At 47.0% G+C, this 24,783-nt stretch overlaps 1 protein-coding gene across 2 annotated transcripts in view; it reads left to right on the forward strand.

Moving 5' to 3' along the window:
* The window catches only part of TDRD1 (tudor domain containing 1), a 1,954,313-nt gene that overhangs the window by 910,755 nt on the left and 1,018,775 nt on the right, over window positions 1-24,783 (forward strand). For both annotated transcript variants that reach the window (XM_086922877.1, XM_086922878.1), the window contains exon 12: window positions 5,313-5,498. In XM_086922877.1, coding sequence (XP_086779003.1) covers window positions 5,313-5,498 — 186 coding nt within the window. The remainder of the gene's footprint in view (window positions 1-5,312; window positions 5,499-24,783) is intronic.

The following is a 24,783-nucleotide window of genomic DNA, read 5'->3' on the forward strand; positions in this document are numbered from 1 at the left end:
TTCACCAATCCACCCTTGGATTGCACCGGACATCTTCCTCCTGGTCGCCTGCAGCATCTTTCTTCAAGGCTCCATAGACTTCGACGCGGAAATCCGACACGACTTCGCACCTATGCACCCGCAGCCTGTGGGTGAGGTAACACGAGCATTTCAGTGCTCAAGGGTAGCTTGACTCTCCTAGTGTCCAGTTCCATTGTCGTTTCAGTCCTATCTAGTCAGGAACGTCCGTACTCACCTTTTCGTTAAACTGTACTGTTCATAGACGTTTGTACGCATCTCGCGTGTGAGTTCACACTCTCCACACGCGCTCCGTGGGCCTCCTATTACTTACCTCAAGTTAGTATAGCGTGGTCCCAGCGATCCTACAGCCTCTGGACAGCTCCATTCCTTTAATTGACTTTCACATTCCATTTATCTAGTATATGGTTTGTCGTGCCCCTAGGGCACCATTGTAAATCGTGCAACTTAATTGTATTTTTCCCTAAGAGTTTGTCATGTGCTTAGCCCTCTGACCTCATAAAGAGTTCAGAGGTGTATGTTAGTTAATAAATAACTGTTTATTTTCATAACTACCTGTGTGGTGTCCTTTTCAATTGGTATTCAAAGGTTATATGTGGTAAAACAGCTGGCTTCACATGCCATAAAGAGTTTAGCCTAAAAGACTGCTTTTGTCCACGCTACTAGGATAGCTGGTCTATAAGGTTGACTTACAACCAATCACCATAAGGGTTGTTTGGACTGATACATGGTGATCACTAGAACTAGTGAGCATCATATATCAGGCCAACTTCTCACAGCCACCTTCCGACGTGCAAGAGAACTGCTGATGAAAAAACTTTCTGGATCCAGTCTGACGCCTGGGGGTAATTCTAAGGTAAGGAATCTATAGCTAACTGTCTCTTTCAGATTTAAAGTGTAATACTATTTAGGTTACATGTCTTTAGTTGCAAGTGTCACTCCTCGGTGGTATGGGACATACCACAACCATATACTTTCTCATCTCCAGATCCTAATCTTTCTATGGGTACTAAACCTCCCATGATTGACTGCCTTAGAACCTGATGTTTGTGTTTTTTTCCCTTAGTGATGGCCCTGTGAAGTCATGGCATCTAAAAAGAAGCTGAATGTCAGCACCTGTTGTTTTTTTTTTAATTGTCTTTCTTTAAACTGTGAACTAATACTTTTCTTCATTGACTGATATTGTGGCGCTGCAAAGTGCCCTTCTTTGAGAGCCATAGGTTCTGCACCATTGAAGTTGAGTCAGTAATTTACTAGATTCAGGCAATTGTGATGTGCAGAACCACATATAAGCACCACTCACATGTTCTGATGTCTGTTCACTCTTTTCTGTGTCACCAAATGTGGATCCAGTGCTCCTTCTTGTCTCTTTAAGAGACGCTCATTTTCTGCAAATACATTTTTTTAAATCCAGTGTGCAGAGGAAAATGTCACTTCCAAGACTACAAGATTTAAACCTGTTAGGGACTGTTGCAAGCAGATGTCTGTGATGGATGCTTATCAAGTTGACCTGGTGTTGGACAGTGACTGTGCCTTGATGAAACCCAAGGCTAGCCGTGACGGGAAGCTCTATGCTACCATACACCAATACGCTCCACAATGTGACTAGTCCAAGTGAAGGTCCTGATCTCACTGTCATTCCCGTGTCGGATCATTGACATGTTCAAAGTCTTTGGGTAAGTCAACATAAGTCCGAACAAGACTCTGCTCCTTCCTGCCTCTCTCTAAATCCAGAGATGGCGTGAAAACGTCAATGTGCCTTCTGGTCTCTCTCCCAAAGCCATTCCCCTTCGGAATCTATTCCAATCCTTGTGCCAAAGCAACCTGAGTTTCTGGGGCCTTTTGTGACACCGTAGCCATTCGAACATTTCAGTGAAGCCAAGCTGCAGCTCTTTGGCACATTGCTGGCTCCCTCTTGTGCTCCTTTGGGCCTCAAGAAATCGCAAGGTCCTCCAAGTGGGACTTTATGCCGGCTCTTTCTGCTGCGCCAGTTGGACCCTTTAGACTCAGTATGGGCTCTGTACAGGCCATGCTGCCAACTTCGACCATGGTGCAACTATCCAGGCCAGAAGATGAAGCATCAATGTTGGACAATTAAAGGCACCCTATTATGCTTTCTGGCTCAGCACCACTTTGAACTCTACCTAGGCGGCATCCTGTATCCTTGGGCCACAGCATTTGGGCAAAGCATCAGACCGATACTCTGCCCTTGCCTCAAGGAAAAGCTTTATTTGGAACAGATTCTTACAATGATGATGTTGAAGCTGGGGATTAATTTACCCAACCATATACAGATGACAATTGATATGAGTACCTTTAGTATGCCAGTGGCCTGGGCACATCACCAGACACTAGACTATTTGCACCTTCAGACCCTGTCATAGAACAATGCACCTCCTTCGCAATGGTTGTACGAGGGGTGGCCAAGGTTCTAGACCTTCCGTTTCTGCAATTATGGAGATGAAGACTAATTTCCTTATGGAGGTGCTTTAGTACGGGCAAAGAAATTCTGAGCCCACTATTGCTTCTATTGAATCCTTTACAGAAACCCTTATTGGGTCTTAAGCAGAACGCTGTACCGGTCATTCAGTGAAGAAATGGATCGAATAAATGCCACCACCCAGCCTTGGTTGACTCAGCGCCCCACAGTTGAGATCCGAGTGGTGCAGTCCCTAACAAGCAAGTTCAACCTTAATGCTTCTCTGCCATTCCTCAAGACAGGGAGTCAAAGTGCATCAAAATCTTTGGAAAGCACATTTATTCTTTGTGAAGCTTGGCGCTACATCCTTAAATAGCCAGCTGCTTGTTGGGGTATGATATTCTCACCATTTGGGACAATTCTGACCTGGCTTTCCTGATCACTTGCATCCTGTCCTCACATAGGCTATGCAGAATGGCTGTGACACAGCGAAAATGTAAAATACGATGTGGATTGGACACCACAAATTGCATAGCCATGACAATTGGCCCCAGTGTAGGTAGAAGGGGCATTCCTGGATGAAATCCAAGGGCTTCTTCAGTGATATTCAGTCCACAATAATGAACATGCAAGTTAGATTATTGACCCATGGCAAATCTGTCGTTATTGTTTACCCTTGTGTGTTTAATGAGTTTGAAGTTGTACAAAATGTCTTTATCCTCTGTAGTTCGTCTTTATGCTATGCCCTAACATGATTATAAAGAGGGAAGGTGTGCAATAGTCTGTGTTCTGAGCTGAGGAAGGCTTTCGTAGAATACAGTGATTCAAACAACATGTGATGGTTGCATCTTTCATGTAAAGAGATGAGTGGAGTATGTAAAGGGGACGTCTGGTGGGTGAGGAGTTTACGGTAATGAATTATTTTCCTTTGAAGCTCTTTCCAGCGTCTTGACTATATTTAAGCAGCTTTATCAATTTAGTGTATCTAAACAGAGAATCTTCATATACGAGCTGACATTAGATAAGGTTAGATATGTAGGGATCCTTACAATTATGTTGCCTGATTTCATAATTTTGAGCTGTTACTCATTTGTTTGCTACAACTATCTGATATCTGTTAATATATTTTTCCATGTATTTTGCAATAAAATTGACTTGAAATAAAGCCTCAAAAATAGCAGTGGGGATATCTTGAGTCTTTAGAATGTGAATAACTCAACAAGAAATCACATACCTTATAGTCTGTCAGGTTTTATTATGTGACTTACACAATTTTCTCTAAGTTGAGAGAGTGCGTGGGCAAAAATGTCTCTTTTTTCCCTCTCAGACTGGCAAGTTAGTATACCGGTGTATACATAGAGCCAGCGGGAATTCTATCAGATCGTCATGATCAGGAAAAGACCATGATAATGTAACAATCAGTGATAATGTAACAATCAGTGATATAAATGACTTATGTGTGAGAATTGTGACATTGTAAGTGATGTTAGTTTAGATCATGAGAGGTGCATGATTAGGGACCCATTAGCATTGCACATTTTTGTGATTTTTCAGTGTTGCATCACAACTGTAGTGTCACTTGCACTAAAGTGTTTACGGAAATTTCACTGGTTTTTACCTTATGTGAGCTTATAAGTTGTGTACACCACACCAAGCATTCTTAAGAAGTATGATTTCATTTTTCTTTTGAATCAGACAGTTCAAAGAATACTAGAAAACAGAAAACCTGCTGTGGCCTAAACACGGCATTATTGTATAAATGTATGACGGACATATACTTACAATAACGAAGGTAAACACAGTAGTGGGTGTCCATCATGGCGAGGTATTGGAAATGGTGTTTTGTTGATTTAAAGTTCCAGCTTCACTGCCACATTTTGAATCAATTTATTGGCCATTTTGGAATGGTTAAAGAATGTTGCACTATGAACAGAAGTATTCCTTCATGGTCTCCTGGTTTACAGGATGTGGCCATGTGGGATCTAGCGCACTGAAGATGAAAAGAGCAGCAAGCAAGCAGTCTGTTAGTACTGCCTGGAGAGTTGTATTATCGTCTTTCTTAAGAATCCACAATTTCCATCTAAAAGAAGTCCGCATACATTGATTAGCCAGAGCGACACTGTGTATGTATGTATCTGTGCAATTGAATTGGTCAGGTCTGTTGATTGTAGTGTTTGAACAGGCTAGGTAATCAGAATTGGGTGCATCTACCATTGATGAATTGCTTAGCGCATTATTGTTGCCAGTTAGCTGAAAATAGTTGCAATACACCTCACTCCTTTGCAAGAGAGTTGAAAAAGAGCAACATGGATATATATTCATTGGTGCCCTGATTTTAACCGGAGGTGGAATTTACTGGTTTAGATAAATGATTCGGATAAATGCTTTCAAGATTGCTTCTGCATGTGAAGCCCCTGTGTGTATGAATGTCATATTCTGCGCGGAGCCTGTGATTATATAACTGATTAAAGCTTTGACAAAAACAATAATGTATGTGCTTTTAGTATTAATAGTTCGTCCTGGTAAGTTCTAGATTTACCTACAAGGTTCACTGCCTCTCTGGGATGTCTTGTTCGGAGTTGAGTTGAGTTGATAAATGGAAGACCCACACAGTCATCAGAACATTACCAATAGGTGTATGGCATTGTGTATTGTTAGACATAGACCTCGTGTGCATTTACCGTTAACTTTTTGAACAATTCTGAAATTTGCTATAGGCAACCATTGATTGATGGGGTAATGCTCAGCATACAAGTGTACAAGTGATAGATCTCCGGCATCAAAACCACTGTGAAGTCACTTTTTTGACATGCTTGGTGTATTGTTTTTAGTACAGACGTGGGACTTTAACCTTTTTTATGGTTTTACTTCTCAGCTCCGGTTCTGGAGGCCTCCTTTGTGACCAACCGTGAAAAAACAGATGCAAGAAAAATTACACTCTTACCTGACCCTTTACCAAAAGTCAAACTTATCTCACTGTCTGTGGGGGATGATTTCCCAGCAGCTGTGACGGATGTGCAGTCTCCAGAAGACTTTTTCTGTCAGCGGTTGCAGGATGCGTGTACGTATCAAGGTTTTGTTATCTAATCTTGTTCGAATCCCAGGAACTGTGATGCTAATGTTGTTACTGTTCATTCTTATTTATTGAATATTAGAACATTAATTTGTGACCGCTTTGTAGTTGTACCCTTTATCACAACTCCTGCAGTTTAAGATGAGTGTAACAACATCACGGTTGAAAATTTAGGTGTGAGAAACACGTAGTCGTCCCCAAGGCATTATCAGATTCTAATCATGGTGTTAGCACAATCTGATGTGTGATAAGAGATTATCAAAGCCCAGTTATACAATTTATGTATGTTGATAGATTTGGTCATTCACTTTGAGGGCCCAGAGAAGCTGTGTGCCTGATTTTGCGAATATTCTGATTCGGACCCACAACTGAAACTTTTCATTCAATGTTCCCTTGAGAGTCTCAAACTAATAAAATATATTTTCTTTGGGGTTGAGTAAATCATACTTTTGTGCTTGGTTATGGTACGTACCTCACAAGATCAACTTGAAAATAAAGTAGCCGACCTTTTTAGGTATCGCCTACGCAGCGAGCATGCGTAGGAGGAGACCTTTAGTAATTGATTCTCTTTTACTGCCAAAAACGTGCATGCTTTGCATTGCTTTCAATGGCAACGCTTGCACGTTTGGCGATTCCCTTGCAGGAGCGAGCCTTGAAACCATCTGTTTCAAAGCTCGTTTACGTACAACCGCCACATTTCAAATAAATGTATTGGGCATCTCTGAATGACAAAACAGTGTTACACTATGAACACCAGCATTCCATCATGGTCTCCTGGTTTACTGGAAGTGCCCTTGGGAATGTAGCACACTGAAGATGAAATGAGAAGCAAGCAATCCGTTAGTACTGCCTGGAGAGCTTTATTAACGTCTTAGGAAATATTAAAATAAAAAGAAGAGAAGCAAAGAAATGAAAATAGAATTATAAAAGGAGCTCATTGAAAACTAAAGGGCTGGCCAAACAGACCTGACACTGAAGCACCCTCATTTTCAGTTGGATGTTCACATGTGATCAGAAAATGCTGTCATAAACAAGACAGGACAACCAATAATTGGGGGTATGGCACACCAGCCAAGATGGTGGACATTTAACCCAGAGCCTTCATACCAGACCCACCAACTCTCTCCATCAGTTTGGTGCTCTGTGCCTAACTGGGGCCCGTCCAAGTATCCTTTCCTGCTGCACTGTCTGCGGTATCGCTCAGCTGCTGGCAAATTGGCTAGCTTGGCCCAGCAGCCAGAGCTGTACATTAGGCCTCACCCACTGCAGGGGGAAGATGCCTACTGCCAACTGCTGAGCCATTTGGCGGTGGGTTGTGGGAGGCTGAAAGGCGGAGGGGCTTGAGAGTCCCTTCTGTCACTCCAGTGTTCACCTGCCACTGAACAAAGGTGTCGCTGTTGCAGATCACCTCGCTTGGCCCTAATTGCTGGAGATATGGGTAAGTAAGAAAGAAGTAAGAAATATAATAAGTGGCCGCACCTGCTGTAGAGGCGACTTTGGGAGAGGTTGGCAGCTGTGAAGTCCTGCTTCTCAGACAGCTCCATCCCGGTTGATTTGTGACCTAGGGGACCAACAGAAAAAGACTGCTGCTGGCCTGTGACAGGGGTGCACTGCTGTTGCTGCTCCTCCGTTCACTGGGCGCTGTTGATTTAATGAGTTTAAGCGCTACAGAGATTGAGCTGTTTAAGGAAGAGGAAATCTTCAAACAAAACCTTGTTGACAACGGGAACATTGACATCAATGACTTTAATCCCCATTGTCGATGATGTAGAGCATTCCATCAACAACATAGTCTGCCTCGGCCATGTTGTCAACGGCGAGGAGACTGTCAACATCTATGACCATACCGTCATTAACCACATAATTTATGGCATCACCATTGGGAACCATGAAGTTATTAAAAACCATGGGAGGAATTATTTTTTCACCTTTGAGGGTCACGGCTGTGCCTCCCGTACAATTATTACAGTCCGACCAGGCTGAAAAGGCTAGTGATTATACCTCACTGACGTCTTACAGCCGAACACACTTGGATGTCAGATATGTCCCAGATTTTGAAGAGGACTAATTGGACGATGAGGAATCTTACAGTGAAAATGTTTATCTGAAAGGAACAGATAGAATTCTTACCTTAGAATTACCCCCAGGCGTCAGTCTGAATCAGGAAAGTTTTTGTCAGAAGTACCACTGCGCATCGGAAGGTGGCGTTGTGCGGCTCGGCCTCCGTCGTTTGCGTCGTGGTTGCCAAGATGACGTCACAGCAGCTACTTAGAAGCTGCACTTGTGTGCTGACGTCAGTTCTTTCTTTTTGCGCGCCAGCAAACGCAGGTCCGGAGAGAGTGGTACCCCCAGTAATTTTTGACTGAGTTTTTTGAGGCTCCTGGTATTGTAGGGATGCTTGCAGTCCAGCAGTTGGCTCCGGGCTGCTCAAGGTCCCAGTCCCATGGGAGGTTGAGTGACCGGTTGCGGAGCCATCACCATCGTTCTTCAGGATCAAATTTTTCGCCTTCAGGGTCAGGTAAGATGAAGCACAAGAAGTCGAAAAAGCTTTATCGCTTGACGACTTTCCCTCACACTTTGTGGCTGAGGGTGCGGGTGGTGCCTCCCCTGCACCTCCGGCGGAGCCTACGGTGTCGACTTCGGCCTACCCGCCCTCCCGGGTCTGTCGACGACTCCAGCCCACCTGCAGGAATTTCTGTCAGCCATGGCCCACCTCCTTTGGCTGTTGGGCCCCGCCGGCTCGCCTTTGGGTCCCTCACCCTTCACTGTCAGCGGCTCCGGCATCGCTGTCTGCTCCGGCCCAGATGCCACAGGGCCTCCCAGGATCCAGGCCTGGATCCCGGTCGACGCCGGTTGACCTTGTTACACCTCCACTGACCCCACCGTCACCACCTCTGACGTCGCCCTTGGCACCGGACGTCGCCTCTGGTTTCAGCCCCTACATGGTCACGGAGCTCAAACGACACCGGTGGGGCCTTTCTACCCCTATGTCCAGCCTCCCTATTTTCGGCCTGTACATCAACCTTCGAAGGAAGGGGAGTACTGGGAGGGGTCTGAGGACCCTCTCACAGCATAGTGTGAGTTTGACCCAGACTGGGCAGAGGAACTGTGGGATGCCAGCGATCTTGACACCTCCCCTGACCTTGGCATGCTCACTCCTCCTACCGTGGCTACGGAGGAGAATGCAAGTTATGCAGTAGTGTTGCGTAGGGTACGGGGGGCCCTCAACCTCCGACTCCTCATGGTGGCCGTCGGGACTAACCTCCTGAGAGAAGTGCTTCAGCCGGCTGCTACCTCTGCGGAGCCAGTGCTGCTCTTTAATGAGGCACTTTCTGACGTTTTTTTGGGCATCTTGTCCAGGCCCAACACAGGGGCTCCTGTGGATAGGAATGTGGCCCGGCACCATTGCCTGACCCCGGGCGACCCCATTTTCCTCTCCCAACACCCCACCCCTGAGAGCTTGGTTGTCCAAGCCTCGACGTCCCAGAGTGCATTCCGTACCGCACCCCCGGACAGGGCATTCAAGAGACTGGAACAATTTAGGAAGAAGATATTTTCTCCCGCCAGTTGAGGGCTGCAGTCTGTACACACTTCATGCCTCTTGGGCCATTATTATGGTGGCGCAAGCGCTGCCTCCGTGCCCGGAGGAGGCGTGGATAGTGCTCTCTAAGGCTATTGCTGAGGGGAGAGATGCAGCCAAGTTCACAATACGATTTGGCCTTGACGCCGCCGACTCGCTGGGGAGGGCAATTTCCACGACAGTGGCGTTCTGCCGCCACACCTGGCTGAGTACTACTGGCTTCTCGAAGGATATCCAGAACACCCTGATGGACATGCCCTTTGATGGCATTCTCCTTTTTAGAAACAAGGCAGATAGTGCGTTGGAGTGTTTTAAGGACTCGTGGGCTACGGCCAAGTCCTTGGGCCTTTCGGCCACTCGCCCTCCTCCTCCTTCTGCTTTTCGCTCCTTTTGTGGCCACAGAAGGGGCGCCCCAACACATTCGCTTCAGAGCCACATGCCGCAGCAGCAGCAGTCTCAGCGCGGCGGCAGACATTGGACCTGTAGAGGCGGGTCAGCTGGTGTGTCGGTCCACTTCCACCGCGGCCACCACTACCCCAAAACCGTCCTGGTCCGGTCTTTCAGGCCCATCAAATACCAGTGGGCGGCAGGATTCGCCATCACCTCCCTCACTGGCGCACCATTACTTCAGACAGATGGGTTTTACGCATAGTCAGAAGGGGATACTCCTCCAGCTATGCCACCCCAGTACCACCGCATGGATGATCACTTGGCACATCTTCAACAGGAAGTCGCAGGCCTCTTGGCCAAGGGGGCCATCAAGTGCCTTCCTGCGCCATAAGTAGGACGTAGTTGTTATTCACACTACTTTCTGGTGCCCAAGAAGGACATGGGCCTGCGTCCCATCTTGGGCCTCCGGTACGTCAATCGCTTCCTCCGGAAGGAGAAGTTCAAGATGCTAACTCTGGCTCAGGTCTGATCTTCTCTCGACCCCCGGAGATTGTATGGTAGCACTGGAACTGCAGGGCGCATATTTCCAAATTTCTGTCCTGTCAGCGTTACCTGTGGTTTACAGTAGGCCACAAGCATTTTCAGTTTACCTCGCTCCCCTTTGGCCTTACCAGCGCCCCTTGGGTGTTAAATAAATTGATGGCAGTGGTCTCAGCACATCTGCGCTGATCAGGGGTCCAGTCTTCCCCTCTCTCGACGACTTGCTGTTGAAGGCGGGCTTGCCCCAGGCAATCATCTCCCACATCCAGACTACGGCCGACCTCTGCATTTGCTGGGGTTCTCCATCAATGTGCCAAGGTCGCACCTGATACCCTCTCAGAAGCTCCTCTTCATCGGAGCGGTTCTGGATACGAAATAGTTTTGGCCTATCCTCCCGAACAGCGAGTCCAGGATATTCAGGCTATGATACCTATCCTCGGTTTCGGTCAGGATGACCCTGGGGCTGCTGGGCCTCATGGCCTCCTGCATCCTACTGGTCACTCATGCCAGATGGCATATGCAGGCTCTGCAGTGGGACCTTGTTAGAACTGGTTATTTCTGGTTGGCTAAGGCTGACGCCAAAGTTAGGCAGAAACCACCATTCTAGTCAAGGCAAGGGAGTCACACGCCAAGATAACCCCTGCTCACCCCCTTGGTAGCTTGGCACGAATAGACAGGCTTATCCCGGAGGCAATGTGTAAAGCATTTGCGCACTCACACAACAGCAACAACATCCTAGGCACACCACAAAAGGAACTCCACACAATGTTATATAAAAATAACTTTTGTATTGTCAAAACACATCAGATAGTAATCACACAATATACGTTGCGCCAACTGGCACAGGCAATATTCACACGGGATTATTTACAGGACAGGGCCACATGGGCCACTGTCGGAATCAACACTTTTAGAACTAGAAATACTGTTAGAAATAGCACTTTGAACATATAACAATCAGAAGTTTCACACATGATGCATAGAACATTCAGAGGAGTAGGAAAGACACATGATGTATAAGCATACATTCAGAGGTGTCACAGGCATAATGGCATAGCACATTACGCATAACTCACATTTTGGCCTAACCAGTAAAAACTACAGTAGGCAATCTCTCACTAGTCTAAACACATTAGACTCTCCCCCTAAGCATAACTCACATTTAGGGGCGTAACTCACATAGTGAAATAATCTCTCAGTAGCATAAACCTACATAGGTAAAATAACCTCATAATCACATAGCGCAAACATCACCATAGGCAATTACTATCATAAACATAGCAAAATCACATTGCGCAAAAATCACCTTAGGGCCTTGCGCCCTACCCACATTCCAGTCCCCTTGGCCAACTGGCCATCTCAAGGAAACTCAACAGCCCTGTGTCCAGAATGTCATGGCGCGTTGCCAATGCAGCGCCAGTCAGGGGTGCGCCACCGGCGCTAACCTAAACGTTGCAGCTGCCCACTAATTGCTAGGCAACTGGGAACAATCACAAGGGCCTAAATTTGCAGCTGCCCACTAATTGCTGGGCAGCTGGGAATCAAAACTGTGACAGGGTCCTCACTGACCCTAGAACAGAACTGCGCCAACTGTTGGAGCCACACAGGCTCTGAAAACACATATGCGCAGGCTGTAGCCACACGGGGCTCTGTAAATAAAGATGTCCCCCAAACACTAAGGCATCCCATGGGGGAAACACAGGCCTCTCAAAATTAATGGCCACGGGGAGCGCACTGGTTCCTGAAAGAATCACAAGATGCCCCAAGTCACGCTGGAGCCTCAGGGGCTATGAAAACAAAATAACTGTGGCCCCTCGTTGGAGCCACTTAGGCTCTGAACGACACAATGCCCCAACACGTGGGAGCGGCCAACTGAGCGCCTGGGGCCGCTCTGACTCGATGCCCTCGACTGGCACCTCACATATCCTCTGCTCCCTCATGGAGCGAAGACAGAAATGCCCCCATGCCGTTGGAGCAGCCCTCTATCAAGCGGGGCTGCTCTGAGGGTCGCACCGGTGTGGTGCCTCCACTTCGCTCCCCCCGGCCGGCTGTACTCACCGGCTCTCCGGGTGGGAGCTTCTTTCAGGACGCGGCAGCTCTTCTCCTGCGGGGCTTCCCGGGACTCCTGGGATCCCGCACTGCCGTCAGCGGCCTCAGCCGCCATCTTCCCTTCACCCCGGCCTCCTCCTCACACGGCAGCTCTTTGGCCTATCCGAGCGCGGCTCACAAAACGAGCCCCTCGTGACGCCGCACTTCTTGTCTGCGCTGGGCCAATCCGAGCGCGGCTCACTGGGCGAGCCTCTTGCGGCGGGCCAATACTAGCGCAGCTCCTCAGTGCAGTCTACAGCGATGCACCAATCACTGCTGGGCCTCTCCAGTCGAGCCCCCCAGAGTGAGCCAATCACAGCGCTGCGGCTCCGATGACGATCGCGAGCCCGGGCCGATGGCGGTGTTTCTCCACGGCGGGCACAATGAGGGGTAGGCTCCCTCGGAATTAAATATACAGATTGGCGGCCATGACGCGGGACGGCACTCGCACTCTAACAACACAGCACGGCCAAAATGCAGGGTGGGCACCTGCCATAGCGAGCAGCTCCATGCTGCAGAGCCCAAAAGCGCTCACGAAGCGCTAGGGAGCAGGCAGACCCCCCAATATGGGCTCCCATAGCAAAGGGGCCTCAGCTACCAAAAAGCAACAGCACAGCGCTCCCCTCTGGCAAAAGGTCCTAGGAAAGGTTTTAAGGGCAAAAAGTCAAAAATAAGTACTCCAGGGCATCCAGGTCCATCAGATATCCAGGGGCAGGGCAGGGCCCAGGGAGGCAAGCCTTCCCCTGGGCCCAAGCAGCAGCACGCCCCTGGCAGGATTCAAGTCCGAAACAAGAACATTTTGTAAGGGGACACAGCCCCTTTTTATACCATAAAATCCTTTGTCTAGCAGGGTGCAGCCAATGTGAGAACCAGCTACAACTGGTTATAGGGAACTCTTCACTGGCAAGGCTGGGGACATCAGACGCACCACAGGGGGTGGAGCCAGCATTGTGTAGGGAAAGCCCAGCCCTATTCAGGCCCAGGTGCACCCCTCCCCTCACATCAGCAAGCTAATCACTCCATTCACCGCTGGGGCAGACCCACCCAGACTCTTGGAGCCAGGCTCACCAGCCAGCTTCATCCAATCACACACCAGACACAAATTACACAAATATGCCAACTTCTAGAGTGGCACTTCCCCACTAGACACAATCATGCCGCATATATCATTTCACAGCATTCAATCTCACGAGTTCGCACATACCAAACTCGACCCTGCACTCCCCACACATCAGGAACTACCATGGGCATACAGATTCCCCATTCATTCCTATGGGAGGGTAGGTCACTCTCACCACACACACAGAGAGCTCACACACTTTACACTGTACCACAGTGAAAAAGTGCACAGAGGCCTAAAATCGCCAACACCAGGTCACAGAAACAGGCTAGGAAAAAGCAAAAAGTTTCGGGGTGAACCTGCCAAAAAGGGCCAGGTCCAACAGACCTAAAGTTCCAGTAGGCGCAGCATCAGGTGCACCTGTCCGATTACGTCCAGATCTCGGACGGCACTGCATAGCAGCTGCAGTGGTGGCTCATGAACTGACTTTGGATCCAGGGCAGGTCCATCTCCCTTCCCCTGCCGGAGCACACAGTGGTGACTGACACGTCCCAGCTGGGATGGTGGGCCACATGGGATAGGCGGAGATCAGAGGCCTCTGGTCTCCGGCGGAGTCCAGGCTCCATATTAACCTTCTGGAGCTTCGGGCGATCCGACTTGCACTGAAAGCATTCCTTCCCTCTGTCAAAGGGAAAGTAGTGTAGGTGTTCACAGACAACACCACCGCCATTTCTTACTGCAACAAACAGGGCGGGTGGGGTCGTGGACCCTATGTCAGGAGGCTCTGCGCTTCTGGACATGGCTGGAACAGCTGGGCATTTCCCTGGTGGTTCATCACCTGGCAGGTTCATTGAACGCCAGGGCGGACGAACTCAGCCGCTGGTGCGTGATCGATCACAAATGGCGCCTGCACTCGGATGTGGCGCAAGGTCTCTTTCGACAGGGGTGAGATCCTTGGTTAGATACATTCGCCACCAAAGAGAACGCACAATGTAATCAGTTCTGCGTGTTGGAAATTCCAAGGCGGCACTCGCTAGGCGACGCTTTTCTTCACGAGTCGAGTTGCAGTTTATTGTACTCCTTTCCACCCATACCACTTCTACCCAGAGTGCTGGAGATGATCAGGGGCGACCCGGCCCAAGTCATTCGATGAGTTTGGCATACCGAGCTAGTCAATATGACGATCGATCCACCGATCTGACTGCCTCTAGGATCTTCTGTCGCAGCAACAGGGGACGGTCCTCTACCCGAACCCGTCCAGTCTCCACCTCTTTGCGTGGAGATTGAGCGGCAGCAGTTGATTTCTTTTAACTTGCCTCTTGAAGTCTGTGATGTCATTCTGGCAGCCAGGCGTCCCTCCACTGAGTTAGGATACGCCTGCAGGTGGAACAAATTTGTGGCATGGTGCACAGCAAAGGCTCTGCATCCCCTTTCTGCCCCTCTTTCAGAAGTTCTACTGTTCCTTTTTTCTTTAGCCCAGTAGGGCTCTGCTCTGGGCGCTATCAAGGGCTACCTTTCTGCTATTTCGGCCTTTCTCAGGCTGCCGGATCAGCCTTCTTTTCAAATCCCCTGTTGTAAATAGATTTCTCAAAGGCATTGTTCATCTTTTCCCTCCTATTCCTTTCGTAATGCTACAGTGGGGCATGAATCTGGTTCTTTCATATCTAATGTGCGCTCCCTTTGAGCCTCTGCACAGCTGTCCTCTTAGTCTGCTGACTTTGAAGATCGCTTTCCTGGTTGCCATCAACTCTGCCAGGAGAGTGAGTGAGCTCCAGGCTCTTTCTTGTAAGCCTCCTTTTCTATCTGTCCATCTGGACAAGTTCTATCTGTCCATCTGGACAAGGTTGTGCGGAGGACACGTCCATCCTTTCTGCCAAAGCTTGTCACTGTCTTTCACATCGAGCAGACCATCACTTTGCCCACCTTCTTTACGCCTTCGCATCCTTCTAGAGAGGAAGAGAGGCTCCACCATCTGAACCCAAAACGTGTGCTCTCATTTTACTTTAACCGCCCACAACAGTTCCGGGTGGATGACCAGCACTTTGTTGGCTGCGTTGGCACCAAGAAAGGTCGGGCCGTACACAAGCAGACTATCTCCCGATGGGTTGTCTTGTGCATTAAAGCCTGTTATTCTCTGGCTAAACAAGAAGCACCGTTAAGGCTGTGCGCCCATTTAACCAGGGCGACGGCTGCAACTATGGCATTGGGACGTGGTGTCCCCTTATAAGACATCTGTCAGGCAGCTACGTGGGCCTCTCTGCACACTTTCACTAAGCACTATTGCCTAGACATCCAATTTGGCCGTTCTGTTCTCCGTGACTTCCTGGTGTTCTCTTGGTTCGCAGATATAACCCCTGGGTTGGTATTGCTGGGGTATCCATCCTAAGGTAAGGAATCTATCACTATGTGTTTCTTTCAGATAAACTAGGTAAATATTTTCGGTAACAATATATCTGTAAGAAACATTAGTAGTGATAGATTCCTTACCGTCCCACCCATCCTTCCCGTTCCGCGAACTGATTTCTAAGGTTAAGGTCATTCCTTTCAAGGCCCTTGTTTCAAGGCACCAGTGGTCTGTATCTTGCATGGCTCTGCGTTTTCTGGCGTGGAAATTCATGTACAGAACTGAAGTTAGCGCTCGAGGGCAGCGTCTAAGAAGTTGCCGCAACGTCATCTCGGCAACCACGACGCCATAGACGTACACGGAGCCGCATGACGCCACCTTCCGATGCGCTGTAGTACTGCAGACAAACCTTCCAGATCCAGTCTAACGTCTGGGGGTATTTATAAGGTAAGGAATCTATCACTACTAACGTTTCTTACAGATATATCTTTACCGAAGGTAAGTAACTTGTTTGTTAGCTGGAGCACAAGTCTGGAAGTACTGGAATTAATTTAAGACCGAAATCAACTAGATACTATAAACAGCCAGACGTGGGCCAAGTGCCAATGGCCTTCTTATCAACGTTCCAACAAATGATAGATACTTTTACTAAGTTATTAGTGCATCAGCCTACTAATAATTCTAGCATGGGTTGCCTGCTGCTCCCATCCTCCCACCTCCTCAACCTGCTCCTTTACCACTCTAGGTTGCTATCGCCACTACTTATTCCTCTATCGCAAAGGGGATCAGTCCATGAAGAAGACGTGGATAATGTTTACTCGAATGGTTCTATCTATTCTGAAACAGAAGGAGAGGAAGGTGAACTACCACCAGATTGTAATGGAAGGGATAGTAATGACTAAGATATTATTGTCCCAAGTGGAAATGATGGGAAAACTCCACAAGATGCTATGACTGATATCTCTAAATGTAATAAGTTGATAGAAAGAGCTGCCAAGAAATTCAACCTACCCGGGACCTCTGTAGATCAAACATGTTTTCTCGGACTTTAAAGAACAACCTCTGAAATATGTTAAATCCATACCTATTCTTGATTATGTCTGATTAGAATGTCTGAAACTAATGAAGACACCTGCTACCTTTCCAGCTGTGATAAAAAGAACTACAAGGCCCCAGATCTTTAAATGTGTGGGTGGAAAAACTCCGCTGCAACGCCTGGCTGATTAAAAATGGTTGCATCCCGATGTGATGCAGGAAATCGTTTCAATGGGGAGAGACGTGGCTTGATCATTTTACAACTATTTGGGACATGCAGTGTCACATCTTCTGCTTTTTAAAGTTCCCAAGAGCGTTCACCAGGCAACTAATTCAGGCTAGAGTGGAACAAAAGACTTCTGTATGCCTCTTTTCCACTCGCTCTCCTTGGCGCAGTTCTGAAGTTCAGGAACAACCAGCTCATATCCTAGTGCCTCCAGACTGGGCCAGGAGAGTGTGGTATCTGCCACTTCTGGGCTTGAGCATCTGTTCCCTGAGCAGCCTATTAACTTCTTAGGGTAGATCTTCTGTTGCAGCATGAGCACAGGTTTTACATCAGAATCTGCAAAACCTCCAAGCGTGAAGATTGAGCAGTGGCAGTTGACAGCATTCAATCTACTGCTCAAAGTTGTAGATGTCAAAACTGCTGCCAAATATCCCTCTACAAAGTCCGTCTACTACTGATGCTTGTACAAATTTGCGGAGTCCTCAAGACACACCGGCCACAAGCCAAAGTCTTGGATATCTTATTATTTGTGTTATCTGATAGAGATTATAGCCGCAGATTCCTTACCTGGAGTTAGACTGGAACTGGAAGTCTAAGGTGTCTAGGTAAGTACCTCATAAAGAAAGAGTAGGAAGTCGAAGAGGTCTTCGACTTCACTCTGTGTGTCGAATATATCCGACCAGACAAGGGAGTATAGTTAGTTAAGGCCTGGCTCTGCAGTTGAGCCTAAGCTGGCTCCTTGCCTCCCATAATTTCCATGATTTTTATTAGGTCATGCACATCATTTTTGGATGGCCCATCCTCGCTCGTGTGCCTTTTGGCTGCAAGGATTTAGGAGAGACCTTTCTGGATCCCAACGAGTGAGTCTGCCCCCGGCACCAGTCGGGCACCTTGGATCTACAGATGGATTTGGACCGATGCCAGTCGGACAACCTCGACCGTCCTCAATGCCATTGCTGATGTTGATGCTTCCAACACTGCGGTCCATGAATGCTGATGACATTTGGGCCGCAAATCCCATGCACTTAGGAATTTGGTTACTCTGGTGCTGCCCATGCATCCAGAGGAGGCCCGGGGTCATACTCTCCCATGCTATGGCAGATTGGGAGACATGCAGCCAAGTTTCCAATCCGATGTGGCTGTACACGACCGACTCGCAAGGCAGAGTAGTTTCTTTGTCGGTGGCCTTACGGTGCCACGCCTGGCTGCGGACAACCTGTTATTTTTTCTCCAGGGTATGTCCAAGCTTCGCTTATGGACATGCTCTTTGACGGCTTCCCTCTCTTCGAAGACAAGACGGACTCCGCACTGGAGTGCTTCAAGGATACTTGAGCTACGGCCAGGTCCTTGGCCATGAGTGTGAACAAAACAAATTAGGAAGTTGAAAATAATTAAGGACCTAAACAACATATATAATATCATATACATACACCCTCTAAAGTTATTCATCAAAATATTTTTTATTTTAAATTATTTATATAGACAGTTTTCTTCATGTTCAGGTTAAAAAGAGAAAACAGAAGTTTTTGTCGTTTACTATCAATAATGTACTGTAATTACAATTTTGATTGCATGAAATGGTTATATTTCATATCATGAATCAAAACACTTCTATCAATTTTTCTCAGTGTCAACAGTACACGTCTTTATTTTATTTATTTATTTATTTATTTTGAAAGACGTTTATTAGTATTTAATAGAGCAGTACATATAGCGAAGCCTACAACCCTTTGGGCCGGCTGCAACATTACGATGTAACATGAGGGTAGGGGAGTACAGAGGAAGGTGCACCGTACCATCGATTGTACCCTCAGTGAATGAGACTTTAAGTACATTTTTCGTATCACATGTGCTCATTATACAGTTATGTCTGCAAGTGACGTCTTATTTTTTCATTTTTTCTTATAAGTAATACAGTTTAACTCTGCAAACAAAACAGATCAGTTCTCATCGGTGTGTCCCTATTTTTAGCTGTGCTATCGCGTATCTTTCCGGAATCCATGACACTGAAACCCACAGAACGGAGCATCAGTCCATGGGGGCGTGGCAATGGAGTAGGGGTTAGCAGTGCATGTGCACAGTCTGCCTCTGTCAAGGTGTGGGACAGCCATTGAGAGCAGTAGGGCCCCACAGGCTGTCGACAGAGTGTGTGTCGCGCCAGACGGATGAACGGTATAGCCATGCTGTGTTCTCGGAAGACGCCACCCGCATCCGGTCTCGTGGCCTGACAGGTGCCTAGGTACCTCTTCCAGGTGTGGCGTGTAAGGAGGTCATGGCTATGTTTGGGAAACAAGAGTCCGAAACAATGAACATGGGGATACGTGTGGGATGGGGAGTGGGAGGGGAGAGTGTACTTGTAGGAGCGATGCCTCGGAGAGGGGCCGGGAGTGTGTTTCAATCCGCCTTGGATAAGTGAGCCTTCGTGTGGGTGGCCGTCCGTGCCCATAGTCAGCTTGTCGGACGTATGGCGCAGCCGCTGCTTAGGGCGTCCTGGTGGGAGGCGGGCTGCCTACTGGCCGCAGGCGCCACATCTCCAGCGCTCCCGGCGGGTGGGTGTCGTGGGGGGGATACAGCCTGCATCCCTGTCGTCGTCACTGCTGCCCCAGCAGTGCTAATCCATTCGCAGCGGTCTCTATGTGAACCCTCAACAGTACACATCTTTATACATACAAATATTTCAAATGATTCAATATTGACCTAGAGATATACAGGTTATCACTTCATTTTGTATAGAGGACATTCTTTTCTGGCATGGCTCTTGAGATTCTGTGTCCTACGTGCGTTTCTGCTGTACGCCTTCATCAGGAAGCCATGTACATAAACATTGAGACCTAAACAGAGTGCATGTAAACAAAGAACATATATCAATATTGTGCAAGGGTCCTACTAAGTTTTAAAGCCCACAGGGGCCGGTCAAAGAAAACTTCTAAAGATACAAAAAACACAAAAGTTAAAAACACTAATCATATAGCTGCACAAATATATTCAAAGAGAGAAAATGTGAACCATTAATGGTATTACTAACAGATAAGTGTTATTTAGTTCACATCGCCAAGTGTCATAACCTTGAAATAAAAAGATGAAAAAAATAAAGTGAGGTAGAAGATTAAAGTCATGATATTCAGAGTAGAGAAACTCACATGCAAATAAGTGAAAGAAGGTATATATTAACAAGTAAGAAAAATCAGAAATAGCCACATAGGTCTCCGAATCCATAAAGCTTCCACCAAGTGAGCTACTATTATACATAACTGGGGTCACAAAGTTTACCTCGTCCGGTAAAGCAGATGTTTTAACTTCTAAAATGTTGAAAATATGAAACAGTACTGGTATGATGAGATGAATTCTATGAAGAATGAAAGAATGAGGCTAAGTAACCTTATAAATAGTAAAACTGCGCTTAAATGAAGTATGTATAGTGACTTCTAGGATTAACATTTATGGCAGCATGTTACCTCTCATATAGTTTGCCCAGGTCTGAGGATGAAAGGAAAGGTCAGAAATCAGTACTGCTGGAGGAGTCCAAAGTGGGCCACGCACTAATCTATTGTAAAAACATTGCATTGATAAATGTTTCAAAGTAATACAAAGCTCGCAGCCTGCAAATACTTGAAGGAAATGATGAGGCAAAATCAATGCATACCTAAGTTTATCAAGGCCCGTGATAGCCCCGGAAGGTGTATTAAGTCATGCTTTGCTGATATTTGTCCTGATAGCGTTGTAGGAAGGGGACAAGATGAACTCACGGCGTGGCTATGGGTGAAAAAATAACAAGCATTGGAAATGCAATAGGGCTCGCATTAGGAAAGTTTGAGCTATTGGTATTATAAATGAATTCTTTTTTTATTTATGTTATTTCTTAAAATAGCTAAATTAATAGCTTTGCCATTTACAATGCCAATAGTTATAACGTTCGCAAATGTGACACCTATAGCATTTGTAATGCAACATGTTTTGTATTTACGTGACTTAGATGTATTGGTATTACAAATTTCAATGGCTTTTAAATTTTTTAAATAATTAAGTTAATTAATTTATTTAATTTGTAATGGCAAAAGCTTAAACTTTTGTAAATAACTTTTGTGAAGATTATGTTCAGTGTTTTTTTATTGTGACGAAAATCCAAGAACAGAAGTGAAATATTAATATCTTTTTGTGATTTGTAATAAAGCATGAAAGCTTGAAAACCGCTTGAAACATTGAAAGAACATATTTGAACCAGTGATACTGTTATGGTGCTGAGTGATGCTGTGGTGCTGTGGTTAGGCTGAGTAGTGCTGTGGTTGAGGTGAGTGGTGCTGTGGTTGAGCTGAAAGGTGCTGTGGTTGAGCTGAGTGGTGCTGTGGTTGAGCTGAGTGGTGCTGTGGTTAGGCTGAGTAGTGCTGTGGTTGAGGTGAGTGGTGCTGTGGTTGAGGTGAGTGGTGCTGTGGTTGAGCTGAAAGGTGCTGTGGTTGAGCTGAGTGGTGCTGTGGTTGAGCTGAGTGGTGCTGTGGTTGAGCTGAGTGGTGCTGTGGTTGAGCTGAGTGGTGCTGTGGTTGAGCTGAGTGGTGCTGTGGTTGAGCTGAGTGGTGCTGTGTTTGAGCTGAGTGGTGCTGTGTTTGAGCTGAGTGGTGCTGTGGTTTAGCTGAGTGGTGCTGTGGTTGAGCTGAGCGGTGCTGTGGTTGAGCTGAGCGGTGCTGTGGTTGAGCTGAGCGGTGCTGTTGTTGAGCTGAGCGGTGCTGTGGTTGAGCTGAGCGGTGCTGTAGTTGAGCTGAGCGGTGCTGTAGTTGAGCTGAGCGGTGCTGTAGTTGAGCTGAGTGGTGTTGTGGTTGAGCTGAGTGGTGCTGTGGTTGAGCTGAGTGGTGCTGTGGTTGAGCTGAGTGGTGCGGTGGTTGAGCTGAGTGGTGCGGTGGTTGAGCTGAGTGGTGCTGTGGTTGAGCTGAGTGATGCTGTGGTGGCGCCGAGTGATGCTGTGGTGGCGCCGAGTGATGCTGTGGTGGCGCTGAGTGATGCTGTGGTGGCGCTGAGTGGTGCTGTGGTGGCGCTGAGTGATGCTGTGGTGGCGCTGAGTGATGCTGTGGTGGTTCTGAGTGGTGTTCCTGAGTGATGTGGTGGTGTTCCTGAGTGATGTGGCAGTGTCCCTGAGTGATGTGGCAGTGTCCCTGAGTGATGTGGCGGTGTCCATGAGTGATGTGGTGGTGTCCATGAGTGATGTGGCGGTGTCCATGAGTGATGTGGCGGTGTCCCTGAGTGATGTGGCGGTGTTCATGAGTGATGTGGCGGTGCCCCTGAGTGATGTGGCGGTGCCCCTGAGTGATGTGGCGGTGCCCCTGAGTGATGTGGCGGTGCCCCTGAGTGATGTGGCGGTGCCCCTGAGTGATGTGGCGGTGCCCCTGAGTGATGTGGCGGTGCCCCTGAGTGATGTGGCGGTGCCCCTGAGTGATGTGGCGGTGCCCCTGAGTGATGTGGTGGTGCTGTGGAAAACAACGTAAACAAACAAAACACTAATAACCTGGAAAAAGTCATAAATGTAACCAACTGATTTTGGCCTCAGAAGTTCACGTGCCCACAATTCCAGATTTCACTCACTGGATCAGGCTGAAATCCTGAGTCAACTGAAACACCCACACAGTAAGCTGTAACAGAAAGACAAGACACACAGGCATTTGAAGTTCCACAACATGTTTTCAGGAGTCAGCAGCCAATTGAAAACACATTTATGCAAATACGCAAAGAAATTGAACCTCAAAGATCTTATTGTACAATCTAGTATGCCAGCAAGGTCTAATGATACCATTCAAACATCCATTGCAGGCCATACATTCCCTACTGGCAATTTTAAATGTATGCCATGTGTGGCGTGTCAATTTGCCATTGAAAGGATGGCCTTTTCCTTTAACAACATCAACATACAATTGAACACCTTAACGAACTGCAAAACGTACAACATTATCTATCTGATCTTATCCCCTTGTAACAAGGTCTATTTAGGTAAGACAGCACGCACTATGTCCACACGACTTACGGAACACAATTCAGCCATCCGGACCAAGAAAACTCAAGCTCCATTGGTCAAGCACTATATGGAAGTACAACAAACCGCGGAGAATGTACGGTTGTTGATTCTGGCAAAAATCTGTATCAATACTGGCACTACAAGTACAAGCATACGCAAGTGCAGAGAAGTATATTAGATTTTCTCTTTAAACGCCTATCAAAATGGGATGAACAATGAAATCCTATGGGACCAAGTTATAAAAAATAACTCTGGTTGACCTGGCTATATGTTGGCGTATGGCCCATAGTTCTAGCCAACAAGGCTTTGTTGGTAGTTCTGTGGCCACAATGATACAATCCTGTGGTATGTGTGTGTGTGTATATATGTGCATATATATATATATATATATATATATATATATATATATATAAATATGTGTGTGTATATATATGTGTGTATATGTATGTATATATATGTGTGTATATGTATGTATATATATGTATGTATATATATGTATGTATATGTATGTATATGTATGTATATGTATATATGTATGTATATGTATGTGTATGTATATGTATATGTATATGTATGTATATACATGTATGTATATATATGTATGTGTATATATGTATGTATATATATGTGTGTGTATATATGTGTGTATATGTATGTATATATATGTATATGTATGTATATATATGTGTGTATATGTATGTATGTGTATATATATACGGCTGAAATTTTCAGGAAAATGGCACATTTTGTTTCTGAGCAGCCCCTGAAAATTTGGGGGGGTCCCGTCAAGGGGGGGGGCGAGAAAAAAGGGGGGTCCCAAAACACGTTTTTCCCATTCATTTTTCCATAGGGCGTTTGGCCTCACTTTTAGCTCGAACGGCTGAATGGATTTGCACGAAACTTGGCAAAATTGTAGGGACTGTTAGCCCGATGTGCCTTTGCTGGGTCTCAATATATGTGCTCCAGTGGATTTTGAGAAATTAAGGTTAAAAAAAACAGATATATCTGTGACAGTGTCCCGGATAGCGAACCGGTTCGCGTACTTTTCGCGTAACGGAGCTTTGCGAAGCGAAGCTGATTGGCTCTCCGGTGTCTGTCAACATTCTAAACAGTCCGGAGCGGCCGCCATCTTGTCTCTCGGTAGGATCGAGAGACAAGAGGAGGCCAAAACGAAGGAGGAAATGAAGGAAAGGGGGCAAGGTAGACCCCTTCTGACCCCCTATGATTGATGTGGGGGTATTAAAGTGCCCCGCGGGGCCCCAAAAAAAAACAAAAACATTGCGATTTTTTTTTTTTGTCGTAGAGGCGCAAATCTGTACGTGAACCGAGCAGCTAACCGGCAGCGTAACGGGAGTCTGAGGAGAAGCTGATTGGCTGTCAACATTGTAAACAGTCCGGAGCGGCCGCCATCTGGTCTCTCTGTAGGATCGAGAGACAAGAGGTGGTGAAAAACGAAGGGGGAAATGAAGGAAAGGGGGCAAGGTAGACCCCTCCTGACCCCCTAGGATTGATGAGGGGGATATTAAAGTGCCCCGCGGGGCAAAAAAAAATATGCGATTTTTCGCCGTAGAGGCGCATCCCGGTACGCGAACCGGGCAGCTAACTGGGCAGCTAACCGGCAGCGTAACAGGAGTCTGAGAAGAAGCTGATTGGCTGTCAACTTTGTAAACAGTCCGGAGCGTCCGCCATCTTGTCTCTCGGTAGGATCGAGAAACAAGAGGTGGTGAAAAACGAAGGGGGAAATGAAGGAAAGGGGGCAGGGTAGACCCCTCCTGACCCCCTAGGATTGATGAGGGGGATATTAAAGTGCCCCGCAGGGCAAAAGGAAAAAAGAAAAAAAAATTGTGATTTTTCGCGGTAGAGGCGCTTCCTGGTACGCCAACCGGGCAGCTAAACAGTAGCGTAACGGGAGTCCGACATCTTGTTTTTTTGGAGCGTCCGGTTTGCGTACCGGGTAGCGTTCCGGTAAGCGTAACAAGGGGAAAACCAAGAGAAACAGTAAAATAAAATTTCAA

The sequence above is a fragment of the Lissotriton vulgaris genome, chromosome 5, assembly GCF_964263255.1.
Source record: "Lissotriton vulgaris chromosome 5, aLisVul1.2, whole genome shotgun sequence".
In the NCBI taxonomy this organism is placed as follows: domain Eukaryota; kingdom Metazoa; phylum Chordata; class Amphibia; order Caudata; family Salamandridae; genus Lissotriton; species Lissotriton vulgaris.